This window comes from Rhinolophus ferrumequinum, chromosome 13 (genome assembly GCF_004115265.2).
Source record: "Rhinolophus ferrumequinum isolate MPI-CBG mRhiFer1 chromosome 13, mRhiFer1_v1.p, whole genome shotgun sequence".
In the NCBI taxonomy this organism is placed as follows: Eukaryota; Metazoa; Chordata; class Mammalia; order Chiroptera; family Rhinolophidae; genus Rhinolophus; species Rhinolophus ferrumequinum.
In genome coordinates this window covers 69687930-69712227 of record NC_046296.1, presented here as the reverse complement: position 1 = coordinate 69712227, position 24298 = coordinate 69687930, and the positions used below count along the sequence as shown (strand labels likewise).

Below are 24298 nucleotides of genomic sequence, written 5' to 3'. Positions count from 1 at the left end.
GCTGCCTGGTATGCCCCACCCCCACCAGCAGAAGCCTCTCCTCCCTGCCACTTGCCTTTCCTTTAAATAACACACATTGGATTCCGCCTGTAATGTCCTCCAGCCCCGTCTGCAGGGGCGGCTACCTGAAGGGTGAGGTTGGAAAGCAGAGGTTCCCCTCCTTGCAGAGGCACCTGCGGGCCCTGTTCTGGCCAGAGGGCCTGCTGGGGAAGGGACACCTCTGTCTGCGGCTGAGGAGGGAACGTAGCATTGGAAGATGGGTGCCGCCGGCCCGTCCCGCAGCCCCAGGCACACTGATGCACTGTGGGAGCTGAGCTGTGCCCTGCTCAGGCCCGGCCAGGCAGCCGCTCCTGCCCCAGTGACCAGCTCCTGTCCCCAGTGAGGGCCTCACACTCGGGGGCCTCCCCACCCAGCCCCACTTGATGCGCCTCTGGGGACGCCTGGTACAGGCTCCTCTCCAAAAGAAGGAGCAGTTCTAAAGTACACATTTCATTACGCACGGCTGCTTGTCTGGTTAATTGAAGTTTCACTGGGCTGTGGCCGCGCTTAAACCGCTGTACATCCAGGGAGAAAAAGAAGTTTGTGTTAGTGCTGGGTTCTGGTTAGCTGAGTTTGATGAGTGCTTTATTGTCCTGACATAGTTTTCTTGCATCGTTTCAAGGGAGATGCGGTTAAAGACTTACTGCTGCGCTTCCTGGGTGAAAAGGCCGCTGCAAAAAGGCGGGTCTCAAATGCCAACTCGGTGGAGCAGTCTTTCGTGGGACTGAAACAGCTCATCGTAAGTACAGTGTTTGCTTTTCAGTGCTGTGGTTTTGATAAGTCCTGCCTGCCTTCCTGATATTTTCCCTACAGGTAGTACTTCGCCTCTATTGTCCAAAGCCCCTTGCACATAAGTAGAATTTTGTTAGACTAGATACCCGTCCTCTAGTAGCAAAAGTATATGAACGTACTTTTAAGTCCGATTAGTTTAAAAGCCATTATTTTAAATGATCAAATTAATTGAAGCAGCATATATTTGATTAAATGTGCTTCATTAAATATAATAACTAGAGACGAGCAATTTTATGTTGATTTTGTTAAATTCTGTTATCTCCACTTGGTACACAAGGCTGCTTATTGTGTGGGTGGATTTAGCAGAAATTCTTGAGTCATGGACAGGAGTGGTGCGCATGCCCAGACAGAGACCAGCAGGAAATGGCCTGCAGGCGGTTTCACGTGAGCTGGGCCTGGCTCCTGTGGTCCTTGAACCCCTGGAAGTGGTGTGCCTTTTTTCTCAGCATCTTTTATCACCTTGCGGGAGTGTTGTCCTCAAAAAAGAAAGTAAGAATCTCTTGCTTAGGTGGTGAGCAGACTCTTTAAATGGAAACCATTCAAGTTTAAGTTTTCATAAATGTAAATAAAATGCTTCATGGAGTTTCTTTTACAATGGGATTATTCCTAGAATTATTCCTATGATTGAGAAGCTTTGGGAAGGAAAGGTACGGAGTTACTCTGTTTTTAAAAGGGAGGGAGAACAACTAATTTTTAAATATGTGTCTACTTTACATTTGCTAATGCAGTTTACAGGTCTAAAAAGGTAACTATTTCCATGGCCGTGTAAAGCTGCTCCAGTGAGTTCTCTCGCATTGCTGAGGGGGCTTTTATGTGGTTTCCGTTATTTGGCCTTGAAAAAATTGCTGTAATACATCATCATGGATAATAGGCTGTATTTGAAATATGACTTTACAGTGATCAGTTTTAAAAGTACACACAAAGCCACACACGGTCATTATAATTAATTTGTTCCACAGGCTATCTTTCTACTGTGGTTATTCTTAGTGTTGATATGATAAATCTATACAGTGCTTTTGATTTTTTTTCAATACATTGAAAATTCTTGAGACCAGTAGAGATTTTATGAAGAGTCCTAACGAGGAGACCTGTTTAAGGTGGGAAATGTCTTGCAAAAAGATCATTACCTGGGCCTGGTATTTTAATTATGTCCTGAAACAGTTCCTGTCGCCCTTAAGACTAGGAAAGCGTTCGTAAGTGTATTTTTCTCAGTAATGTCAGAGTGTTCTAAGACTAATTTACAGGGACATGACTGTCATAGCCTGTGGAGAAGGGCGTTTTCATCACTGTAATGGTATCATAGATGGAGTTAATGGCTGCCTTTGAGTTGTACGTGGGGAAGTTATGTATATATTATTAGTTACTTGAGCGGTTTTATTGGACTGTTTTTCTCATCTTTTGGAAGCTGTCGAATGCCTACGTTCAGTTTTCAAATAGAATCTCTGTCTTATTTCCTCGTTTAAAAATAGTATTTATTTAAATTTAGATCTTTTTCTCACATCAGATAAACGTCATTGTTATAGTTGTACACGTCATATACAGTAATTACGAGATTTTTCTCGAGACTTCCTTCACAGAGCTTAAAGTTTTGTGGTATAGTTTAAATTCTAATTTTAAATATAATTTTTTTACTTAATATTTCTGACATCTAATATTGACAATGGAGGAGAACCATGGCGAAGGGGAACTAAGAGGTGGAAAGCAGGGAGATGAGAATAGCAGGAAACACTGAACAAATAGGTAATTATAGTTTCAAGTAGCAGGCAGCGTGTAATCATGCGCTCTGGCTGTCACAGGTGAAGTGTGGTCCCCTGTGGTGCAGGAAGGGCGTGCCAGCCATTAGAGTCCGCCATCAGGCCCCCTCCCGGCTCACCAGCCGGTGCCGGAGCCGGAGCCGTGCAGCAGATCGGGAGCGGAGGGCTCAGTCTCGCCCCATCTCCGCCCCCATTTTCCTGTTAACAGAGAGACCCTGCTAGGTCCGTGTCACCTGGGGCAGGGGCCATCAGAAAGCCGAAAGTCGTGCTCTTAGGAGGCTGGAGAAAGAAATGTGACACACACACCTGCATGCTTGATGAGTGTCAACAAGCCGTGTCCTCGAGCCCTCTGGTTAGACACTCCTGCAAGGACAAGGGCTGGAGAAGAGTGAATGTGAAACAGGAAGCACTCACCTGCCCAGCAGCGGGATGGCAGCCCAGGGCAGTCTCAGCCGCCCCAGTCCTTTCACCCAGTGGTTTGCTCATTTGCCTGCTAGCCCTCCTTTCCTCATTACGTTAGGGCGAGCAGAACACAGGAAATCCAGGCTGAGGAGCTGGTAGGTCAGCCGCAGACAGCGTTTCTGTGGCTCAGGTTATACCGTGAACTACTGTGAACGTGTGCTGTGTTGGCAGACTGGCCTGTGACCTGTGGCATTAACAGTTCATTGAGTTTTTCACGTTGACACAGCAGCATCACATTAAACCTATAAAACCACCGCTAGTCACATGCAGAACTTACAAACACGTGAATGTAGCCAACACGTAGCATCCTATCGCTGATTTTAAGTAGGCAGAAATCACAGGGCAGGGTTATCTTGCTCAGAAGGGAAGCAGTCTCACAGCCGGGGCAGTGGGCATGTCCAGCAACAGTTCTCCCTATGTTCTGTCCGTCGCTCACTTCTAATGTCCGATGACTTGCTCGTCCTGAACTGCCATGCGTGCTTCGTGCCCTCCCTGCCTAGCTCCCACTGCCCGCGTGACTGACAGCTGGTGTTGTGCTTGGTGTGGGCAGCTGTCTCCAAGCTCCTATGTGCTCGAGCGGCCGTGCGTGCTTACGTGTCCCACTGTGTCTTACAGAGCTGCAAAAACTGGAGGGCAGCGGTGGACCTCTGTGGGCGCCTTCTCACCGCCCACGGCCAAGGCTACGGCAAGAGCGGCCTGCCCACCAGCCACACCGCGGACTCACTGCAGGTACAGCCCCTCTGCTTGCTGAATCGTTCCCTGGGGTGTCATCATTGGGGCATGGAAGGGACCGTGAGCTTTCATGGCAGTGAGAACAATTTGAGAACCAAAAGTGGGTTTTCGTGTCCTAGATTTCATCTTAGCATGAGATGACTGGTTCTCCCTCTCCGGACGATGCTGGTGTGAGCTGGCGTCCTCCCTGCGCTGAGGCACGGGGCCCAGAGGCTCACCCACTGCCATGCAGGCCGGGGCGCTGAGCTGGAAGGACTCGATCGCGTGGGGCTTGGAGAAAGCAGTGACCTGTGTGGGGGGCTGCGAGCTTTGCCGGGCCGCTGCCGCCCCCCAGCACGGTGATGCCAGCTGCTCTCCAGTAAAGAAAAGAACGCTGAAAACAGAGCTGTGAACCAGAAGCAGGTTGCCTCTCTGTGGGGCTTCTGTAGCTTAACTGACTCCTGGGGACGGGACTCCCCAGAGTCAAACAGATCATCAGACTCCAAAACCGTGAAGAGCTTGTGAAAGGAATGGGGGAGACCTGGCGGTGTGAGAATTTCACACAAGCCCTGTTTCCTGTGTTGCCCCGATTGAGTTTGGGCAGGGAGATGAGAAGAGCCGAGCTCTGGCCCTCCAGCCTTCCTGCCCTCATCCCTATCTGGAGGTGACTTTTCTTCCCTGTCTCTCAACCCAGCACCACCCCCAGCCCCGCCCTCACCGCAAGACTGCTCCAGCCTCCTGTGTGAACTGACTTCATTCCATTAAGTGCTGCCAGAGTCGGCATCTTAAAGCCCGGTTTTGATCATGTCGCTTTCCTGCTCACACACGGTGCCTAGCTCCCACTGCCCGCCTGGCTAAGGGGAATCTTCCTGCCTCGTAACAAGCCCTCTACAAATGGCCATGAGCAGGAAGGCGGAATGAAAGCATTCACTCCGCTGGGCACCCACCTTTTGACTTGATTACTTGCTGTGTGACCTGGAGCAGTCACTTCTTTTGAGCCTCACTTTTTTCATTGGTAAATGAGGTCGAGAGCTCACTTCTGAGGTACCTTTTAATTCTCAATGTGTCTCACTCTGTAGCTCTCTCACTTGACTTGCCATCATTTTCTTGGAGGCACTGTGTTCTGGTCTCAGAGCCGACTGCCCACACGTGTCACTCCCCTCGGAGCCCGTGTCCCAAGCCTCCTGTACGCAGCCCCCCCGTGCCCCCCAGGGTCCAGCCATGGAGCACGCATACCCTTCAGTGTCTTCCCCAAACTCAGCTCCTCCACACCCCGTCCTGGGCTCCCCCTTCCCGTACAGCATTCCTCTCTGCGTCCTCCCACCCCCCAAGACCGTGCTGTCCTTGGGGGGGGGTGTCTGTTTTTAGCTTCAGAAGAGCCCGCAGAGTGCTGTGCGCACACACCCTGCTGAAGAAATTGTCAAACTGGATCCAATAAAGTCCTTCACATTGTTGTTACGCTCGAGTGTTTTTATAAGCACGTAATTATGCAGACATGCCAAGAAAGTAAGTTAGTTCAGCCCGTTTTAATGTACTTGAAATCCAGCTCTGATACCAAATCCAAAGGGAATGGGAGTGTCTGGACCTGCTCTGCATTGATACCTTGTTGTCTCCATTATGTTCTGTGTGTAGCTGTGGTTTGTGCGGCTGGCGCTCCTGGTGAAGCTGGGCCTGTTCCAGAACGCGGAGGTGGAGTTTGAGCCCTTTGGGGACCTGGACCAGCCGGACCTTTACTACGAATACTACCCTCACGTGTACCCCGGCCGCAGGGGTAAGGCCGCTGCACTCCCTGCTCTGTCCTCGTGTCTGTGTCGCGTTGCGCTGCACGTAGCCAGCTGTTCTCAGCTTTCCTGGCTTGTCCAGTCCTGGAAAATCAAATCCGTAGCCTAGCAGTGAGCCCTGGCTGACGGTGACCTCACTGCGCGTTCTGCGTACACTCACTCACCTGCATGCATCGTTCACGTGGGTCACAACCATTTCTCACGCCTGCTGTGAAACAGCAGTAAGATTCGGTAGCAACTGGGCTCCAGAGTCAAACGTTACCTTATAACCTAGTGCAGACAGGCACGTAGAAAGGAAACACATGTTCGTGTAACTGCTTGTTCTGGGCATGCTCGCCTCTGCTCTGATTTCGTTTATTGAAACGTCTGGCTGCAGCCCAGAACGGGTCACGCGCCTGTGTGGGATAGTGGTGGGAGCGTGATAAGGATTAAGAGTGGGGGAGCGGGAGAGGACGTCCGCCGTGCTGAGGTGCGGTGAACATGAGCGTGTCCTCGTGGGGAGGTGTCAGCTGTGGAAGGACTTCAGCGGCAGCACTGGCGCAGTTACTGACAGCCCCCGTCGTCCCCCTGTTACCCCTGGCTCCTCGCTCGTTTGGGACAATGGTGCAGGGGCTGGCATCTCTGTGCCCTGCTGTGCTGTCGATGCCACGGGGCGAGACGGTACCTGTGAGGTGCTGTGTGCACGTGGCTCGCGGCTGAAGCGGACATGCAGGGATCACGGCTTCGGCCGTCGTTCTGGTGTGTCCGCGTTCTCCAGCTCGCCACCTGTGTGCTTGGCAGGAAGCAGCCTCCCTGGGCGGGAGACCGTGCCAGTGCGAGCACGAGGGGGCCGCAGCCCGGGGTTCCAGGCTCTGTCAGCACCTCACGTAACTGTTAGTAGGTAAACAGATGAGCTGAGACACCTGAAGTGAAGACGCTTCTCAACTTCCTGTTGTGTTGTGTTTCGGTCTCTCGGATCCTGTTTCTGTGGAGGGCTGTGAGGAAGAGTCAGCTTCCCTTCCGCTCGCTCGGTGCTTTATGACGGGAACTAGTCTGTGTTGTCCTGGCTTCCCCAGCATTGCAGGAGGATTTCAGCAGGGGGTACTTTTAGACCTTTCAGCCGCATGGGAATTAAAATTCTGTTTCTTCCTCTGCCTAAGGAAACTTATCCTTTGTAGCAGAGACAAAATGGAGACAAGGTAGCTTTTAGTACCTAAAACTGGGCAGTGGTCAGACCGACTATCTAGACTGGGTTAGCCAGATTGAGTGGAAGTGAACCGGCCAGTCGGGGGGAGAGTGGGGCCTGTCCCCCATTCGTGGGACTTCTCCCCTGCAGCGGCCTGTCAGGTGTAGTGAGCCTTCTCAGGAGAGGGGGACAGACGTGATCAGTGAGCTCGGGTGTGCCACCCAGGCAGAGGCTGGGGCCACTCTGCTCCGCGACCCGGCTTGTGGCGGGTGCCAACCTGAGGTCACCACCTCTGAGGTGCTCCACCACCTAGACTCCTGTCCCAGGAAGGTGACGGGGGCTCTGTCCGTGGGGGCGGGGCTGATGCACTGTCCTCACGCTCCCACTCAGCTTGCCGTGAGCCCCTCGCCCTCCGCGACTTTTCAAATGTGGTGCTGGCAGAGGCCCAGCCATCTCCTGGTTGTTCGGGGCATATGTCTCTAGGTGTAAGGTAACTGTGTTCCTTTCTTGTCCACACTTCTGGGCATTTGAAGTCCATCCCTTCCACAGAAGGTGATGGAGGAAACTTCACTCCAAAGAGTGGAGGGTATGTGCTGCCACTTCTTCCTGGTTCTGAAGGAAAGAAGGCGTTGTTAAGTGGGGGTTGGGGGTGTCCGAGTTTAACAAACTAGGCCTGGCAGCTTTGATGATCAGGAGACGGTCTCGTACAGCTTAGAAGGAACAATGTGTTGCCCTTCAGCATTAACACCGTGCTCACACCTGCCTGAGTGTGGCCAGGCCTCTCCTCCACCGGCCCTGCCCTCACTGCTGATGGCACTCGCGGGCAGAGGGCCGTCCCCTCTGCTGGGTCTGGGGACTGGCAGCTGTGGTGGGAGGTAGGAAAACTCAGAGCTCTGAGCCCATCTCTGGATCCCCTAACACACCAGCTGCAGGAACTGCTCCGATCTCTTTTCCTGTCGAGGTCCCGTGAATCGTAGACTCCAAATGACCAGTCATACGTCTGCTGTTGAAGAATGAGTACGAGTTAGAAGCCGTCATTTCCCGGGGTGGCCGTGGGCACCTGCAGCTCTTGAGGTTTCTAGTCCCGCTGCTCTGACGCTAACCACCCACCGCCCAGCAGGTCCCGCTTTACGGCCCTGAGCTGCGGAGTAGACCCTGCAGCCGGCCACCCTGGTGTAAGGACACAGGTTTGATGGCGGTGACACTGAGCGTCCTGTAAACCAGAAGTGACGTCCAGGTTCGCGGGTATAACCCCCCGTCATCCTTCCCCTTGACTGTGAGGACATTTTTCCTGAGGACGAGCAGACTAGGAAGCATGCGTCTGCTGCCGCCTGAAATGAAATGGCATCGGCGTATGGATGAGGAGGGAGCTGTGGCCATGCGTCAGGAAGCGGTTCATTTAAATTGTGAAATAAACGTAAATCATGCATATGTTTTAGCTAAAGCGTTAACTTCCGTCCACAGTGATATGCTGAACGCTTACTCATTTTTCTTCTCGTTTTGGGGTGCACCTGCATAAATACAAGATTCTGATTAATTTGTTTCATTTTAGCTTGCAGTATTACCGAGGATGCCAAAACAATGTGTACACATGATTCGTTCATCTTTTGTTTTCAGTGCATATTGAGTATTACAATTTTAATAGTTTTTTCCTTTCTTAAAATGAGTATATGTTGTTTTGGTACCCCCTGTATATAAGCAAACAAGTCATTAAAACGCATTTTAAAAAGGAGGCTACAACGATGCAAATAACTTATGAATGAGCTTTAATATATTTTATTTAAATATTGAGCATAATTGCACCCATTCAGAATATTCTTAACTTGACATGTCATGAATCATGAGTAAAAATCATGGGTGTTTTTTTTTAAATTGTCACCCAAGAAAGGAACAGTATTGTGGGCTTATATATTTCCCTGAACGTTTCGAGCAGTTTCACACAGTTACTTTCAGACTCTTCAAGGACGTGTGTGTGTGTGTGTGTGTGTGTGTGTGTTTCCATACTGAGCACTGTCTTTTGATCAGTTGTTTGGAGTTCTCCATGTGGTTTGCAAGAAGGAGACGGCAGTGAGTGCGGAGCAGACAGGCCGACTCCCGTCGTGAACTCGCAAGGGTCCGAGGCAGCGGCCTGAGCTCGGTGAGCCTGTCCTGCCGCCCTGGCTTGCCTGCCTTTCTTCTGTTCCCTTCCCACCCATTTCTTGCTTCTTCCCTTCTTGTGCTGTGTGTGTCCCTGTAACTCAGGGCCCAGAGACTGCGTTAGCAGCTGCGTGCCTCGAGCTCGTGCTCAGGCTCCATGCAAGGGTAAGAGGTCCTTCAAAGCTCAAATTACACATTTAGAAACCAGCGGGGCGGGTGGTGGCGGGGTTTGTATGCAGACCGCCGAATCTTCTCCTTAACTCGAAGTCCCCCCATGTCCCTCTGGGCCACACTGAAGGTTTAGCACAGTAGGGTTACAGTTGGCCACCCAGCGGCTCCACCTGTAATTGTCGCATGGCTCAGGAAGCTCAGGACCAGTGCTGTGCATGCAGGTAAAAGGAGTCAGAACCACGAGAATGAAAGTGGAACCTCAGCCCTGTGTGGAAGCCACTGCCCCCACCTCACGGGTGCTCAGGCAACAGCCTCTCCCACAATTCAGTGTTTTTGATTGTCTTGACTGTTGACAACTTCAAAATGACTGACCTCGGGGCTGTAAATACCTTTGCAAACCCCACATGCTGTTACCTGTCAGCCAGTCTTCATATGCCTGTCAGCCTTCTCTCCTTCACCTGCTTTCAGTTGGTTCCTTTTCATTTTGTAACTGTTGCTCAGGGAAGATTGCTGCTGCCCCTTAGGGTTTGTGTGCTGACGAGGATTATACCCCGGGATGCTTTTCCTGGTCACCCACTGTGTTGTTTCAGTAGCTTCCTGTTTAATGTGGTACATATGTTGCCAATGACGGACTAGTGTTGATACACAATTATTAACGAACGTCCACAGCTTACTCCACAGCTTACGTTCAGGTTCACTCTTTGTATAGCACATGTTCATTGTTTTTGTCTTCAGAAACAATGAAATGTCCATTTCGGACACAGTTAATATATCTGTTCCTGGCAGAATTAATTTCAGCCTCTTGTGGGACAGGTAAATTTTCCCAGCTCCCAGCACCATCTTCTTAATCTTGTTTGAAATTCTCTGTCCTGTTGAAAAGAAAGTCATGGTAAAAGCCAGCACGTGAAAACATTACATTAAACCGTTCGCTTCAACTTCCTGTGCTGCTGGAGGAAAAGCCAAACGCCCTTCCCTTCGGAAAGAAAACATGTTTTAATTAACTTCAATGCATTGTTTAAGAAATGCAGTGTCTCTTCTAATTCTAAATTCAGAGCTGTATGTTTAGTTCAAGTTGGTAGAGCTATACTGATTTCATGTGAAATCGTATTTCAGAACGTAATGCTCATGGATCCAAATCAAACTACAGGTGATGCGCTGAGCCCTGGAGTCGCTGCTGAACCTCTGCCCTTACCTCCCCTCCCCCCTCTGTGGACGTGAAGGCCCTGGTCCTTTTCAGCCCTCCGTCCAAAATCATGAAATTCACATGTCTAAATTTGGGGACTTTTAGTCAACACAACCATACGTGATGGTTCAGATTAAAGGTTCCTGTTTCAAATGTCTTATCTTGTGCTCCATGTCAAAATTAATTTACCTTCCAGTAGGTTTCCAATTCGCTTTGCTCGGTGCCAAAACCTCGAGCGTCTGTCACTGGAAGCATGTTCTCCTCAGTGTGCGGGCTGTTGAGTTCCCCCTGTTGCTTCTCACTTTGCCCGCCGTTTGTAGGAACTTGGACGTTCCAGTCTTTCCTTGGAAAAGACTGCTAAGGACATGGCACGGCCCGTCTAGCTTCCATTTCTAGCGTCAGAACCCCGCCCGAAGGTCTCTTCCCAGCCTGTCTCACACAGACATCCTGCCGACCTCGCCGCCCCCAGCCCTGCCCGTGTCACGCAGCCATGGCTCCCTCGGGCAGGCAGCGTGCTCAGTCCTCGGTTTCCTTTCTTCCTTCGTGGCTGCAAGACCCCCTGAACTACCCTTGTAAATAGGCCTCGGGGACACCGTCTGGACTCGCTCTGTCTGTTTTGATGTCCCCGTGCAGCACTGAAGGAGAAGGTGGTGTGTGGAGGGCTGTGTCACAGCAAAGTAGCCCTGGGTTCTGTCAGGCACAGCCGTCCACAGCCCTGTGTCCCGATGACCGAGCTGTGACAGCACATTGACGGCGTGGCAGAGGGAGGTGTGGGTACAAGTGCAGAGCAGTCACCCAGCAGAGGGCCCGCATAAGCTGCAAAGTAGACGGAAATGCCCGGAAGCTGCCTGTGGACATGGGCTGAGGGAGGAAGAGCGGCCTTGTGGACGGTGGGCAGTGTCCGTACAGTGCTTTGAGTGTGCTCTGCTGGACGGCCGCTGGTGACAGATCCAGAGAGGACACGTCCGCCGGCACACAGCCAGCCAGTGGCCGGCAGTCTGGCCCTTCCCCACACGCGCTGAAGAAAGTGGAGTCCCCACCAGGTGAAGCTGGAATCGCCCTTCCTCCCTCCCAGTGTTCAGCGCCATGCAGAGGCCTGGGCGGGGACGTCGTGCTGACAGTCCGGGCTCACGCGCTGTAGGGATTGTGCACATTGAGTTTCGTAGGAGTGCTTTCATTTAATGTTTTCTAACTGATGGACAAGAGTGCTTCTGAGGTGTTTATATCAACCTAGGTTTGGAATCTTCCAGAAAAACAGGTTCAGGGGGAATTCCTTTCTCTACAGACTTTGGCCCTTTTGCCAAGTTGCCAAGGCGCTCTCCCTGCCAGAGGGAGCGAGGCCCCCAGGCCGTGTGAACGCTGCACACAGGTCACGTCGCTTGAGGGTCCTGGGCAGGGATGCTGGCCCTGCTTCCCGGGGACTTGGGTGCAGGAAGGCTGGCTGGCCAGGCGACAGAAGCAGTTTAAAGGTGCTGCTACCAGAGTTTCTTTAAAACACACGACAGGAAGATGGTGTGAGGGCCGTTTCCGTCTGGACAGGAGACCTGACCGCCTGCAGGGAGCGTATCTCTGGCAGTGGGGACAGGGAACCCAGAAGTGCCACGGAGCTGTTGCTTCCAGCGGTACGTCGGGGCCAGGGCAGGACACCTCAATATTAATGTTTGTAGAATAACATTTTTTTCCTTTTTTAAAACATTGAAATTCTGAAAGAATTTTGCTACATTGATACTAGTTTTACTTGTGATTTTTATTCACCGTGTCCCCACACTCAAGGAGGAAATGGGTCAGTTTGCTCACCGGTGGGTTCCTCTCCTGAAAAGCAGTGGCGTGGGAGCTGGTGTGCACTCACGGGAGGTGTGGGAGCTGAGAAGGCTGTGCTGGGGGAGAAGCGTTAAACCACAGCTCATCAGACGGCAGATGGTGTGCGGCGTCTGATGCTGGGGTCCCCACCGTGCTCGGTAGAAGTTGTGGGGAACAGAACCAGGTTTCTCCGCTTCCCTTTCCCTGAGCCCCCCTTTAGTCTTTAAATGCTGTGTTGTTATCAGAGGAGCAGAAGATAGCCAGGGAATGGTATCTAACTAAGGAGGGAGATTTTTTTCTTGCATGATGTATAATGAGTATCCTGTGTAATGCTGATTCCAAGGTGTAATTTGATCCTAATGAACTAGGATGCGTATTTTGTTTATAAAGATATAAATCATACTACCTGACAGCCCTTGAGTTAGTCAGTTGTGCTTTCACGTCGTGCGATAATGGTTTGGCCCGGTGCTTCCCAAACACCAGTACGCACACGCGTCACCACATCTTGTCAGATGCAGGTTCAGGTGCACTACTCGGGGCGGGCCTGCCATGCCTGTGCACCAGGTCACAGGGATGAGACGGCAGCTGGCCAGGGGCCACGGAAGTGAGGTGGCAGCTTCCACAGAGCTTGCTGTCATCTTTGCGCTCACCTTACATGTACGAGGCCTGACAGTTAAGTTCACAAACTTGTTGCAACCATGTTGCTAACCTTTTTTTGATATCAGAAGGATTATTCATTATGAATTTGTACCAGCTGGACAAACAGCCAAGTTTACTATTTGGAAGTGCTGAAAGGGCTGCGTGAAAGCTTTAGATGACCTGAACTTTTCACCAACAATTCATGGTTCTTGCATCACGACAATGTACCAGCTCACATGGCACTGTTTGTGAGGGAGTTTTTAGCCAGAAAGCAAATCACTGTATTGGAACACCCTCCCTACTCACCTGATCTGGCCCCCAGTGACTTCCTTCTTTACCTGAAGATAAAGGAAATATTGAAAGGAAGACATTTTGATGACATTCAGGACTTCAAGGGTCATACAATGACAGCTCTGATGGCCATTCCAGAAAGAGTTCCAAAATTGCTTTGAAGGGTGGTCTAGGCACTGGCATCGGTGCATAGCTTCCCAAGGGGAGTATTTCGAAGGTGACGGTAGTGATATTCAGCAATGAGTATGCAGCACTTTTTCTAGGATGCATTCACGAACTTAATTGTCAGACCTTGTATAACAGCTTTCCAAAATTTATTCATATCTTCCACTACCCGCTTGCATATCTTTATGTCATTAATTAAAATAACTTTGTTTTAGTCTACTTTTCAGCTCTTTAGGCTAAAAATAAGTACCTATTTCATGCAAAGTTGTGAACTTTAAATCTGTACATACCATATAGAAAATGCGTTTTTATAACATTCATCGAACGGCAGACGCTTTTCCATGGTTTAACTGTACAAACCAACCACATGCTCCAGCCAGTTGTGTTCCACAAGTTCCTGCACAAAGTAGTTGGTACTTTGGAAGTACCTTTTCTTGTCTGATTGCATTAGTTAGGATTTGCAGTGTGATGTTTAACAGAAGTGGTGAAGGGGTATCCTTGCTTTATTTATGGTCTTAGGGGAAAGCGTCCTGTGTCTCACTGTTAAGGATGTTGTTAGTTGTAGGTTTTTGTAGATGTTCTTTATCAAGTTGAGGACGTCTCCTTCTATTCCTAGTTTGCTGACAGTTTTTATCATGAATGGGTGTGTGGCATTCTGTCAGATGCTTTTCTGCACTATTGATGTATCATGTGATTTTCCTTGTGATATTTTTCTTGTTTAGCCTGTTTGATGTGATGGGTTATAGTAATGGATTTTGAAAGTGTGCCAGCCCTACATACCTGGAGTAGGTGCCACATGCCATGCTGTATAATTCTTTTCATACACGGTTGGACTTCATTTGCGAATTTTGTTGAGGATTTGTGTATTCCTGAGCCACATTGGTCTGTAGTTTTTCTTTCTTGTTATGTCTCTCGTTCTGGTGTCAGAGTGATGCTGACCTCATGGAATGAGTTAGAAAGTGTTCCCTCTGCTTCTGTTTTCTGGAAGAGAATTTAGAGAATTGGGACCATTTCTTTCTTACACATTTGATAGAATTCACCAATGAAACCATCTGGGCCTGGTGCTTTCTTTTTTGGAAGGTTGTTATACTTATTGGCTTAATTTTTTAAATAGACATTGATTGGCCTATTCAGATCATCTGTTTCTCCTTGTGTGAGGTTTAATAGATTGTATCTTTCAAAGAATCGGTCCATTTCATCTAGGTTACAAAATTTGTGGTCGTAGAGTTGTTCATAATATTCCTTTATTATCCTTTTAATTTCCAGGTGATCCCTAGTGATGACCCCTCTTTCATTTCCGATAATAGTAAGTCATCTCCTTTCCTGGTTAGCCTGGGTAGATGTTTTTTAAATTTCATTGATATTGTCAGCTTTGGGTTTTTCTCTGTCGGTTTCCTGGTTTCAGTGCCATTGGTTTCTGTTCGAATTTTTACTTTACTTCTGCTTTTATATTGCTTGTCTTGCTCTAGTATCCCAAGGTGGAAGCTTTAAGTGTATGTGTTTAATAGTGTTAAATCCCCTCTTAGCACGGCTTTTGCTGTATCCCACACATTTTAAGTTGCATTTTCATTTAGTTCAAAATATTTTCACATGTTCTTTTAACGCAGACACTTGCCCAGGCCCACCGGCAGTCGCAGGCTGAAGAGCAGATGAGTCCCTGCCACTGTGTCACATGTCCAGTTAATTTGCAAAGTGGGCTTGGGAACTTCCAGTAGGAGTTTTGTTTCTGGGCTTATCTTATAGCAGTTGAAGGGTTCGAGCGTCTCTCCCTCGAGACTCAATTCTAAACAAGAGGGAAGCAATCAGTGCCTGTGCTCTGCTTGACGTGTGAGGTGCAAATAGCACAGCTTACGTGCAGCTTACGGTGCTAGCTGCCCAGTCCCACACGTAGGGATACTGATGGCCAGGAAATTCCTCTTTCTCGGAAGCTGAAAGGACTCAGACCATCATGTAAACTCAGTCATCCATCCTCTTCAGACATAGGAGTTGTTTTGTGTTGTCAAAAAATTCAAACATTTTATATTAAATAATTGTCATCTTTTCTACACGCTCATCATCACCGTAGAACCTGTTTTCTGTACTGTTCCTTATATTTGACTGTCCTTTCTGGACTTCTCTTGTTTCCGTCCTCATTAATGACCATAGAGCATCATGCAGCTTTCATGTAAAAGGCAGCACAGGCACGAAGCCATCGTGTGTGGCACGTGGGATGATTCCTGGGTGGGCAGATGGACACACGGAGGCACAGAGAGGCTGAGTGGCTTGGAGGTGTCACACAGCTTGTTTTCTAGCCATCTTCCAAACTGTATTCCAGATCTACATATTGACCTCCTCGGCCTGTTTTTAAACATCCTTTTCTGAATCTTTGTGATCACCCGTGCTGGCATTTTCATCCTTTATCTCATTTACCTAGTGCAAAGGGCTGGATTATTCTGGCTGGATTATTATTTATGGACTTAGTGTATATATGCTGCATATCAGATTTTAAATCCTGTTAGAAGGGGACATGACATTAACAGTCCGCTGTCCTGTGAGATGATGCAGCAACATCTGGGTACGATGTACAAGTTCATTTTAGTCACAGCCCTTTTCCAGAGAACTGCCCTCATTGCCCTCGGCACACTGAAGGAGCTGCAGGGCCCCTGGAGTCACTCCCACTGGGCAGCCCTGGGTGGGAATGAGTCCCAGGTGTGGAGTTTCCACACCCAGCTTCCTCGCCTCCTGTTAGGACAGCTCAGAGCAGAACTTGCACTCCAAAGGCGCACACACATGCCTACACACGCTCACCTCACAGAATCTGGCTGAAGCCACATCCTCAGGTCCTGTGCCTGAGACACACTCAGGCCCGTCCCCTGGTCCTGCGTCCCCCATGCCCTTACTTGCTGACAGGTCCTCCTTTCAGGGTCTCCTGGGGAGCCCAATGTGAGCAACTGTCTAGGTGAGCTTGCTGTACTGGAGAGGTGTTCAGGAACCCCTGCGTGCTCTGTGCTGTCTTGTATTGGAGCAGGCGGCCCTGCTGTTTCGTGTGTGTCTGTGTGGTTTCTGCATGACAGGCATAGCTGTGGGAATCGTAGACACCCACCTGTCTCCTTATGACTATCTAGGTCACCTACATGCCGCTTCTCGGAGCACACCAGCATCCACACACGTAGCTGGCTCTGCTGCGAACTGGAAGAAAAATGCAGGGCTGCCATCCGCTCTGCGGGGCGGTGCTCTGCGTCCCAGCACGCAGCTAACCCAGCCCTGCCTTCCTTGCAGGCTCCATGGTGCCCTTCTCCATGCGGATCCTGCATGCGGAGCTGCAGCAGTACCTGGGGAACCCCCAAGAGTCGCTGGACAGGCTGCACCGAGTGAAGGCCGTCTGCAGCCAGGTACTGCTTGTGCCCAGGTGGCCGCTCGGCCGGCTGCCCCTCCCACGGCAGCGTGCACCTTGCTCTCCCTTTCTCGCCAGAAGCACCACACGCCTGCCTGCCCCTCCCACGACCACCATCTCCACTTCCTCCTCAGAAAGGTGGGGTCCCGATCGCTGAGGCCCTGGTATTCACCCCTCTGGCTGAAATTATTGGGGGGGGTCGTGGATGGTTTGGGAAGAGCTTGAGTCCTGACATCCTTTTATGGTGTTGCCATCAGACAAAGCAGGAAAGTGTTGTTTGACGTGGGAATCCCACGTGGGAGCCTGTGCCCAGGCTGCCTGTGGAGGCACCGACCCTGCCAGCCCCCTCACGCACGCTCCAGGTTCTGCCAGCCCCTGCTCGGGGCCAGACAGGCCCGGGAGCAAGGGTAAGAGAATGGTTTAAAATGTCCCAGACTAAAGCACAGTATCTCATGACAGTGACCTCCGTAACACTAACTGACGGCAGCTGAGGTCCAGAGGCGCTTTCTGAATGACTCTGGGTTGTGAGGTGACAGTCACGGAAGGCACCGATAGATGAAATTATTCCCCAAGTGACGTTAGGAAGAAACATGGGACGTAGCGTGTCCGTTTCCAGGCCGTGGGCAGCCCCGCCCATGCTGGTGCTCCGTCCTCAGGACGGGAGTACGACCCCCACCCCCGCACCCCCCCACTCCCCCGTGCCACTGTGTGGTATAAGTGAAACGACGTCTGGGGGTGCTTTCGAAACTGTACTAACAAGCAGGTGGGAGCAGCAGCATTTTACAGTTTTTTGAAAAACGAGGCTATATTTGTCAGCTTCGTCCTTTCAGTTCCAACTCCTCTCGATGGCACTTGATGGCATTCCAGGGTGGTGTCCCAGGACTCCCAGCAGGGAGGGGTGGTCTCCCGGGCACACGGGGCCTCCCTCGAGCATTAGCAGCGTGCCTGGGCACCCACACCCTCGTGCTTTGTGTCAGCTTCCAGTTTTTATGTCATAACTTAAAAGAAAAAAGAAAAACTGCTGCTTATATATTGATCAGTTGATAGCATACTGTATTCTGAACTATTTTTTAGATTCTGACATTTCCCTAAATCTTAAACCATAGTTAAAATATATTTTCAGAAATAACTTATTGACAAATGGTAAATCAATGATTTTCTAAACTATACACAGATGATTTTTTAAATTGTTTTTCATTTTCCTCCATATCACATTGGGGAAAATTTTTAGTATTTGAGAGAAAATCTTGAGTCTCAGGGTGACTTGAGGCCAGCTGCAGTTGTTTCGCAGTCAGTTTCCTGGCCCGAGAGTTTGGTATTTTCCGCATTGGACTCCTGAAGTGCACACCACAGTGTGACGACACGAGTAGTGAGGAGAGGCAGACGGGTGATGGCGTGACAGCGGGGGTTGCTGTCAGCACACCGCGTCCATGCTGTAAGGGCCGTGCTCACCTCTTGCAGGCATTGCCTCCATCAGCGCTCACAGCAGCTGCATTTTCAGACGAGGAGACCAGGCCTTGGCAGGGTGGGGAGGAGCCTGGACTGGGGCAGAGGCCCAGCTCTGGGCCCCTGGACCCCCTACCCTACCTCCTCTGTGGGGTCAGTCCCTCAGCCTTCCCCACCCCAAGCACGGTGTGTTCCCCGGGGCCTTGGGAAACGGCATTCTGAACTTGGGTCTTGCGGACCACCTTGGCAGTGCCAGGATCCCCAGTGACTGCCGCACTTGCTTCTGCCAGAAATGGGTCTCGGTTGGTCCAGGGGCAGTGGGCTCATCACTGGGGAAGGGGTCCCGCAGGGGAGGAAGCGGGTCGAGAGTGTGAAGGAGAACCTCCTCAGTGCCGATTTCCATCCCTTCCTCCTCCCGCGGCCTCCATTCCTGGGCCTGCCTCCTGCGTCACCCACAGGTGACGGTTCCGAGCTTGGGTCCTGGGTGCACAGGCCCGACTGCCTGGCAATGCCCAGCAGGGGGCACTGCGCCCAGCCACAGCCAAACTAGCCCCTCGAGTGTTCAGGGGCTGGGGCAGGCAGGGGCCAGCCCTCGGACTGTCCTCGGGAGCCACCCACTGGCCAGGAGCTGGACAGTGATCTGAGGTGCTTACCTCCAGGCCAGCACAAAACCAGGCCGTGGTTTCCAAAAGCAGTGAGTCGGCTGCTGTGTCCCGCTGCTTTCCTTGCTTCCGTGGCACCTGTTGTTGGTCTCCAAGGTAGTTCTTCTAGGCTGGCGGGCAGGAGTGGTTGGAGCATCAGATGCTTGGGAAAGGGCCGGTGATACAGCGACGGGCCGAACCGCGGCGGCAGGTCTCCATCCTTCAGCAAAATGTCACCCAGGACGTGCTCACGCTTGCCCGTGTGTAGATGTCCCCGAACCTCTGTGGATGGCTGCTGCTCCAGCAAGAGTCAGATCGTCTCAGGGTCAGTGTCAGCATGGATGTCCCAAATGAAAATAGACAACCTTATGTGGCAGCCAAAGTGGGGTGCAGGAGGGGCCCGGGGTAGCGGGGGTCGATGAGGAGCGAAACACCTGCCACCAGTGGCACTCAGCCCAGCCAGGCCGACCTCTGTCGCCCAGCATCTCGGGGTCCGTGCCGACAAAGGTCTCCTCTTTTTCCAGTCGGTGCCGTCCTAACCAAAGAAGCAGCGTGCCAGACCTGGGGTGTCAAGGTGTGATGTGGTTTCCTAATGGGTGTCAGCCCCACGGCCATAGGGGGAACCCTGCTGCTGTGATACTTTCAAGGCAGCCTGTAGAATTCTATGGACAGTCTGACCTCAGCAAGGCAACCGCCTGCAAACCACGTGCGCTGCAGCTGATGCCCCGGTGTGTTGGCGGTGTGTGTGCTGATGGGCGGCTTAAAGGTCACTTCGTCTTCTGCTTCCATGTCCTGTACACTGCGTGTATTATAATCGGGCCTTTTTTTCTATTAAAAAAAATTAAACGAGGGCTGTGGGACAAAGGAAGGCAGAATTAAGACGGTGAGTTTGGCGCCCAGCCCCGGTACCCCAGGCAGACAGGAAAACGCAGTTACGAGTCCTTGGCGCCCGCAGACCGGGCCTGCTCAGAAGGAGCCCAGCTTTTCCTAAGAAGAGTCACCCCAGCGGGACTGGTCTGTATATTCAGCCGTGAATCCGGGTGTGGATTTTTATGGGGCCCAGTTTTAACGGGATGTCACTCACAGGCTCTAGTACGTGGTCCAGGCTTTTAGTTTTCTCTGTCGTCTTTAAATTAACGGGTGATGAGTAGGAACCATCCAGTGAATCAGTTCAAAGGTGACGGTACCAGTCAATGCGAGTAGAAGCAGTTCCCGTGCTCCCGTGGCTTCGGGACAGTACTGGCGGTCGTGGCGGAGCACGGCCTCCGTCCTCCGGCTCTCCGCAGCTGTCCCGCCTCCAGGTCCTAGGAGAGCATTGCAGACCATCGGCAAAGAGCCAAGCGCACGCACTTCTAGGAGCCACTTGCATGCACAGCCGCGGCCCTTGAGCAGTGACCTGCCCGATTAGCTGGTGGTGTGGGTCGTTGCCGATGCGGCCATGCCCAGCCTGGTTGTGCGCCCCACCCCCACAGTTTCACTTCCGCTGTGACCTCCACCCGCCCCAGGCCACCTGGCTGAGGGCACTGCCTCACAGAGGTGCTCTGCAGAGACCCCGCCCGTGCACGGCCAAAGGGGTCGGAGGGTCGCCGTCCTTGTGTGCTCTGGACAGGAAGTGCATTCGCAGCCCGTGTGGTTTGTTCGCTGCTGGGGGTTACCACTGAGGCCAGGGTTTGTTTTCAGGAAGGGTTAATGCCTTTTCTAAAAGGGATTTTCACACGTGGACATACTCGGCTCTACTGTTTACTTGTAAACGCAGTTAAAAAGGGAACACAGAACAGCCATTGTCAGCCCTCTCACTGGCCAGCTGCCCGGGGGGATGCTCAGGTGGGCTGGCCGTCAGCATGCTGACAGCGCCCGGCTGCTGCCAGGCTTTGCCTGACCCACGCCGTCCATTGCCCTACTTTCCTGCTGCTCCCGCAGAGGACAAATTGATTGTGGCTTAATCAGCTAAGATGGGAGTGATTGGCAAGTGGAGAGCGGTAATTGAAAGACCGCTCTCCCGGGGTGGAAACAGCAGCTCTCCCTTTGCTGCTGCCGCCCCGGGGCCCGTGCGTGCTCTGAGTGCACAAGCGGGAGAGGGGGGCATCCCTGTTGGCAGAGTTCGCAGGCATCCCTGTGTCTTTACTAAGCTGGTGGTGGAAATCACGCCTTTAGAAACAGCACCTTGCATTACTGCAAACCAGAGTACACGGACCTGGGAATGTCCCCCATGCCCCTCAGCAGCTCCACCCGCATAAAACATGATGCGCCAAAAGGGGGACCCAGCCCCAGACATTAGCGAGTGGTCCTGCAAACAGTGGGCCCTGGTGCATAAAGGCTGGAGTCGTGCGTTCTTCCCCTGCTTTATCTTGGCTCATACCTTCTCTCATTCTGTGATCTGGGTGGGGGGTGGGAGGGCAGAGAGCGTGTGTTCAGTCAAGATGTGCCTGAAGGACCCTCTGCAGGCAGTGGTTGGGGGCGCTTGGGGCCGGGCGGCGGGGAGATGTCCAGGTCTGACGTTGACCTTTGCTGGGGGAGTGACCGGCCCGCGTCAGACGGTAATGACTATGGCCAGCTGCCTCCAGGCAGCCGTCCCAGTGCATCAGGGATGCAGATAAGCAGCCGGGCCAGTGCCTGGTCCTGGGAGGGCCTCTTTCCCAGGTCCCCTAGGAGACTGTGGTGGCCATGGGAAGCCCTGAGGTGGGAAGGCCTACCTGAGATGAGGACTTCGCAGGGAAACCGAAGCCCGTCCAGGGCAGACCTGCTTTCACATTCGTCTGCACTCAAGTAGGATGTTAGTGAGTCCTCGGGTCCTTAAATTAGGGCCAGCCCTACCCCCCAAGCCCCGCTCTGTACACCGGATGCCTCCTGCATAAAACTGCTTTCCTAAACCTACCCACCAACCCTGGCCACACCTCTGAGAGCCACCAAAGGGACAGGAATGAGGCTGCCTCTCCTAGAGCTGCCGTACAGCGTGGCGCCTGGAGAGCATCACAGGTGCAGGGTGTGGGAATTAGAACCTGCAGGTTAAAAAGCAGAGTCCCAGGCCATGTGTATGCTCCCGTGTCCGTGAGCCTCCAGGCTTTCTGGAGGCAGGTGTCCATGTGGTTCTCCCGGGGGCTGCGGGAAGTTGGCCGGGAAACCATATGCCAAAGGCGTCAGTGAACCGGGTAGAACGCCTGACCTGCCCTCTCCAGATAACTGCACAGAATTCGGAACCTGGGTTTTGTTTTGGTCTCTTTAAATATGACTAGGTCACCGATTGCCTTTTTAAATCCTACCTGAGAGGAGGTGGTATTGTTCTGTGTGGAGTCAGGCAGGTGGGATGTTCATTCAAGGCATATGATTTTCTCGGGGCCGGAACACAGCCCGGTGTGACTGCTGAGTCATTCGCCGCTCTCCTCGCTGTCTGTGGTGCTGATGTTTGTCCCCGTTGCTGCAGTGAGGCTGTAGGTCCCAGAACTGTGCAGGCCGTGCCCAGTCCCCTACGGTGCGGCTGAGATGCAGCCTCTCAACTGGAGTCCACCCTCCTACTGACATGGGACATGGAACAGCCCCGGGGCCCTTCTCTTTTCACCTGACTTCTCCCCATTTGTCTCCAAGCAACGTCTTCGCTCTTTCAAACCACTGTTATTTCAGTATTGCAGCTGCTTTCAGAGGTGAGCTCGTTCTAGGGTACCACCTCACACCTGTCACACCTCCTCCATCCCCCCAAACCCCCGGCCCAGGATTCAGCTTCGGCTGGAGACACTGGCCCCGGAGGTGGGCCCTCTCGGTATGAGGCGCACAGGTTGGCCCTGACCTTGCCCTCACGCTGTTTGCACTCAGCTTCTGCAGTTGTTATTTGCCCGAGCTGTGTGCTTGTGGTTGGTTTGCTCTCAGATCCCGTGTGTCCGTATAAAACATTCCTTGACAGATTGGTTTTCATACAGGGAAAGCTGCTTCCCCTAGAATGTGTTATGACAAGTCTACATCGAGTTCTCTTTTTATGATGCCGTTCTCATTTGCAACCACTGCAGATCCTGGCACACCTGGAACAAGGCCTGGCTGAGGACGGGAGCAAGAGCAGCGTCACCCAGGAGAACAGACAAGGTCAGTGGCCAGACTTCTCTGTGTTCAATAATTGCCGAGAGTTACCAGACAATTCAGCTACAGAGGTTTTTCTCTTGGTCTCCGTCCCTGTTTTCTTCGTACTCCATAATGCATCCGTCCTTTCATGCACTCACTCACTCCGTCCTTTTTTGGAAGCCAAGCCCCATGCTTGATGCTGTGGACATGTGAAGAGTGAGACTGGGCGTGAGCCCCGTTCAGAGGGAGCCGGTCGGGTGAAGACCCGCCTGCACCAGGCGATGTCAGGCATCTGGAAGCTTCCTCGGTGACGACGTGTGTGCTGGGCAGGAGGGGCCTGCCCTGCCCGCATCACCTCCTCCTCCAGGCGCCTGGCAGTCTCCCTCTGTGTCTGACTGGCAGTGGGCCCTTGGTGACCGCTGGCTGGCTGCATTGCGCTGGCAGTCGTGGCTTCCTGAGAAGCTGCACTGCCAGGAGACTGTGTGAGAGCGGGCGAGGTGGCCTGCAGAGAGCACTCGGGTGGACAGCTGTGCCCTCTGCTGGGCGCAGCGCACCCCATACACGTGGCCCAGGGAAGGGGGTTGTGTGACAGTGAGTGACGGGCCAGGAGGTGCTTGCCCTTGGAGGCCAGTAGCTGTGGGCGGTGTTTATGCCCTAATTCAGCATCCTTTGTTTGCGAAATCCCGATGACTGCCAGCTTGGTAGGCGTGTCTGTGCTTCCTTCGCAGTAATGTCTTTGCCGGTGAATTAACCTGGAGCAGGACGGAGGTCACTGCTCACCAGGGCAGGCGGCTCTCCAGATGTCCCTCCCCGTCACGTGCCCCACCGGGGTGCCGTGGGAATGAGCAGGCTGTCAGTGGGAGTTCTGCCCGCACCCCAGACCTATAAGGCGGAGGGGCGAGGGCCAGGTACAGGGAAGCCTCGGGCAGGCAGTCTGCAGCTCACCCAGACACATTCACGTTCCTTAAGAAAGGGTATTGCTCGGAATGTCTTTTCCCAAAAGTCACGTTACAAATGGCATTTAACCCGCTAATGTACTTTTAATTGCTGAAAGCCAAAGTGAGTTAAGTTCTTAATTCTGGCAGTTGAGTTTTTGTGCGCTTCTTAAGCGCTCCAAGAATGGGCATAATTTCCAGGCGACTGTTATCCCAGAACTGACCATTGGTGCTGGAGGCAGGGGAAGGTCCGGCCAAGGCACGCTCCCCGGTGTCGTCATGCAGCTGCGTCCAGGCCGTGCTCGGCAGTGACGGCACAGGCTGTGCTGTGTGACTGGACAGCTTGCCCCGCCACCTGCCTCTCCCCTCGTCCTTCGGTGCGCGCCGTGTCCTTGGCTCCGCTGAGGCAGCGGCCAGAGCAGGGGCCTGAGGAGTGATGCCTGGGGTCAGGAAGGAAGTCCCTCGGGCCTCTGTGGGCCCCGACTCGTTAATCAATTAAAATCAGCTTGGTCTCGAAAACCAATGTTACTTCTGGTCATTCTAACATATAAACAGATAAAGGTCCGCGGGGGGGCGGGCAGGGAGCCTTTGGTCAGCCGTCCCCTCACCCCCCAGGCAGCTGCCTGGGGAGCTGGGAGTCAGTGGGGAGGTAGCTGAGAGCGGTGGGGAGACTGGAGAACGGGGTGGGCCTGGCCTGGCCGCCCTGGACCAGTGCACAGGTGTTCCGGGGAGAAAGCAGGCTGCAGGGCCAGGAAATGCCCAGAGTG

At 52.4% G+C, this 24298-nt stretch overlaps 1 protein-coding gene across 1 annotated transcript in view; it reads left to right on the top strand.

Annotated features, from left to right (window-relative positions):
- TRAPPC12 (trafficking protein particle complex subunit 12) overlaps window positions 1-24298 on the top strand; it is a 50792-nt gene that overhangs the window by 15588 nt on the left and 10906 nt on the right. The window contains exons 3-7 of the mRNA XM_033124350.1: window positions 662-778; window positions 3663-3776; window positions 5391-5529; window positions 16348-16460; window positions 22548-22620. Coding sequence (XP_032980241.1) covers window positions 662-778; window positions 3663-3776; window positions 5391-5529; window positions 16348-16460; window positions 22548-22620 — 556 coding nt within the window. The remainder of the gene's footprint in view (window positions 1-661; window positions 779-3662; window positions 3777-5390; window positions 5530-16347; window positions 16461-22547; window positions 22621-24298) is intronic.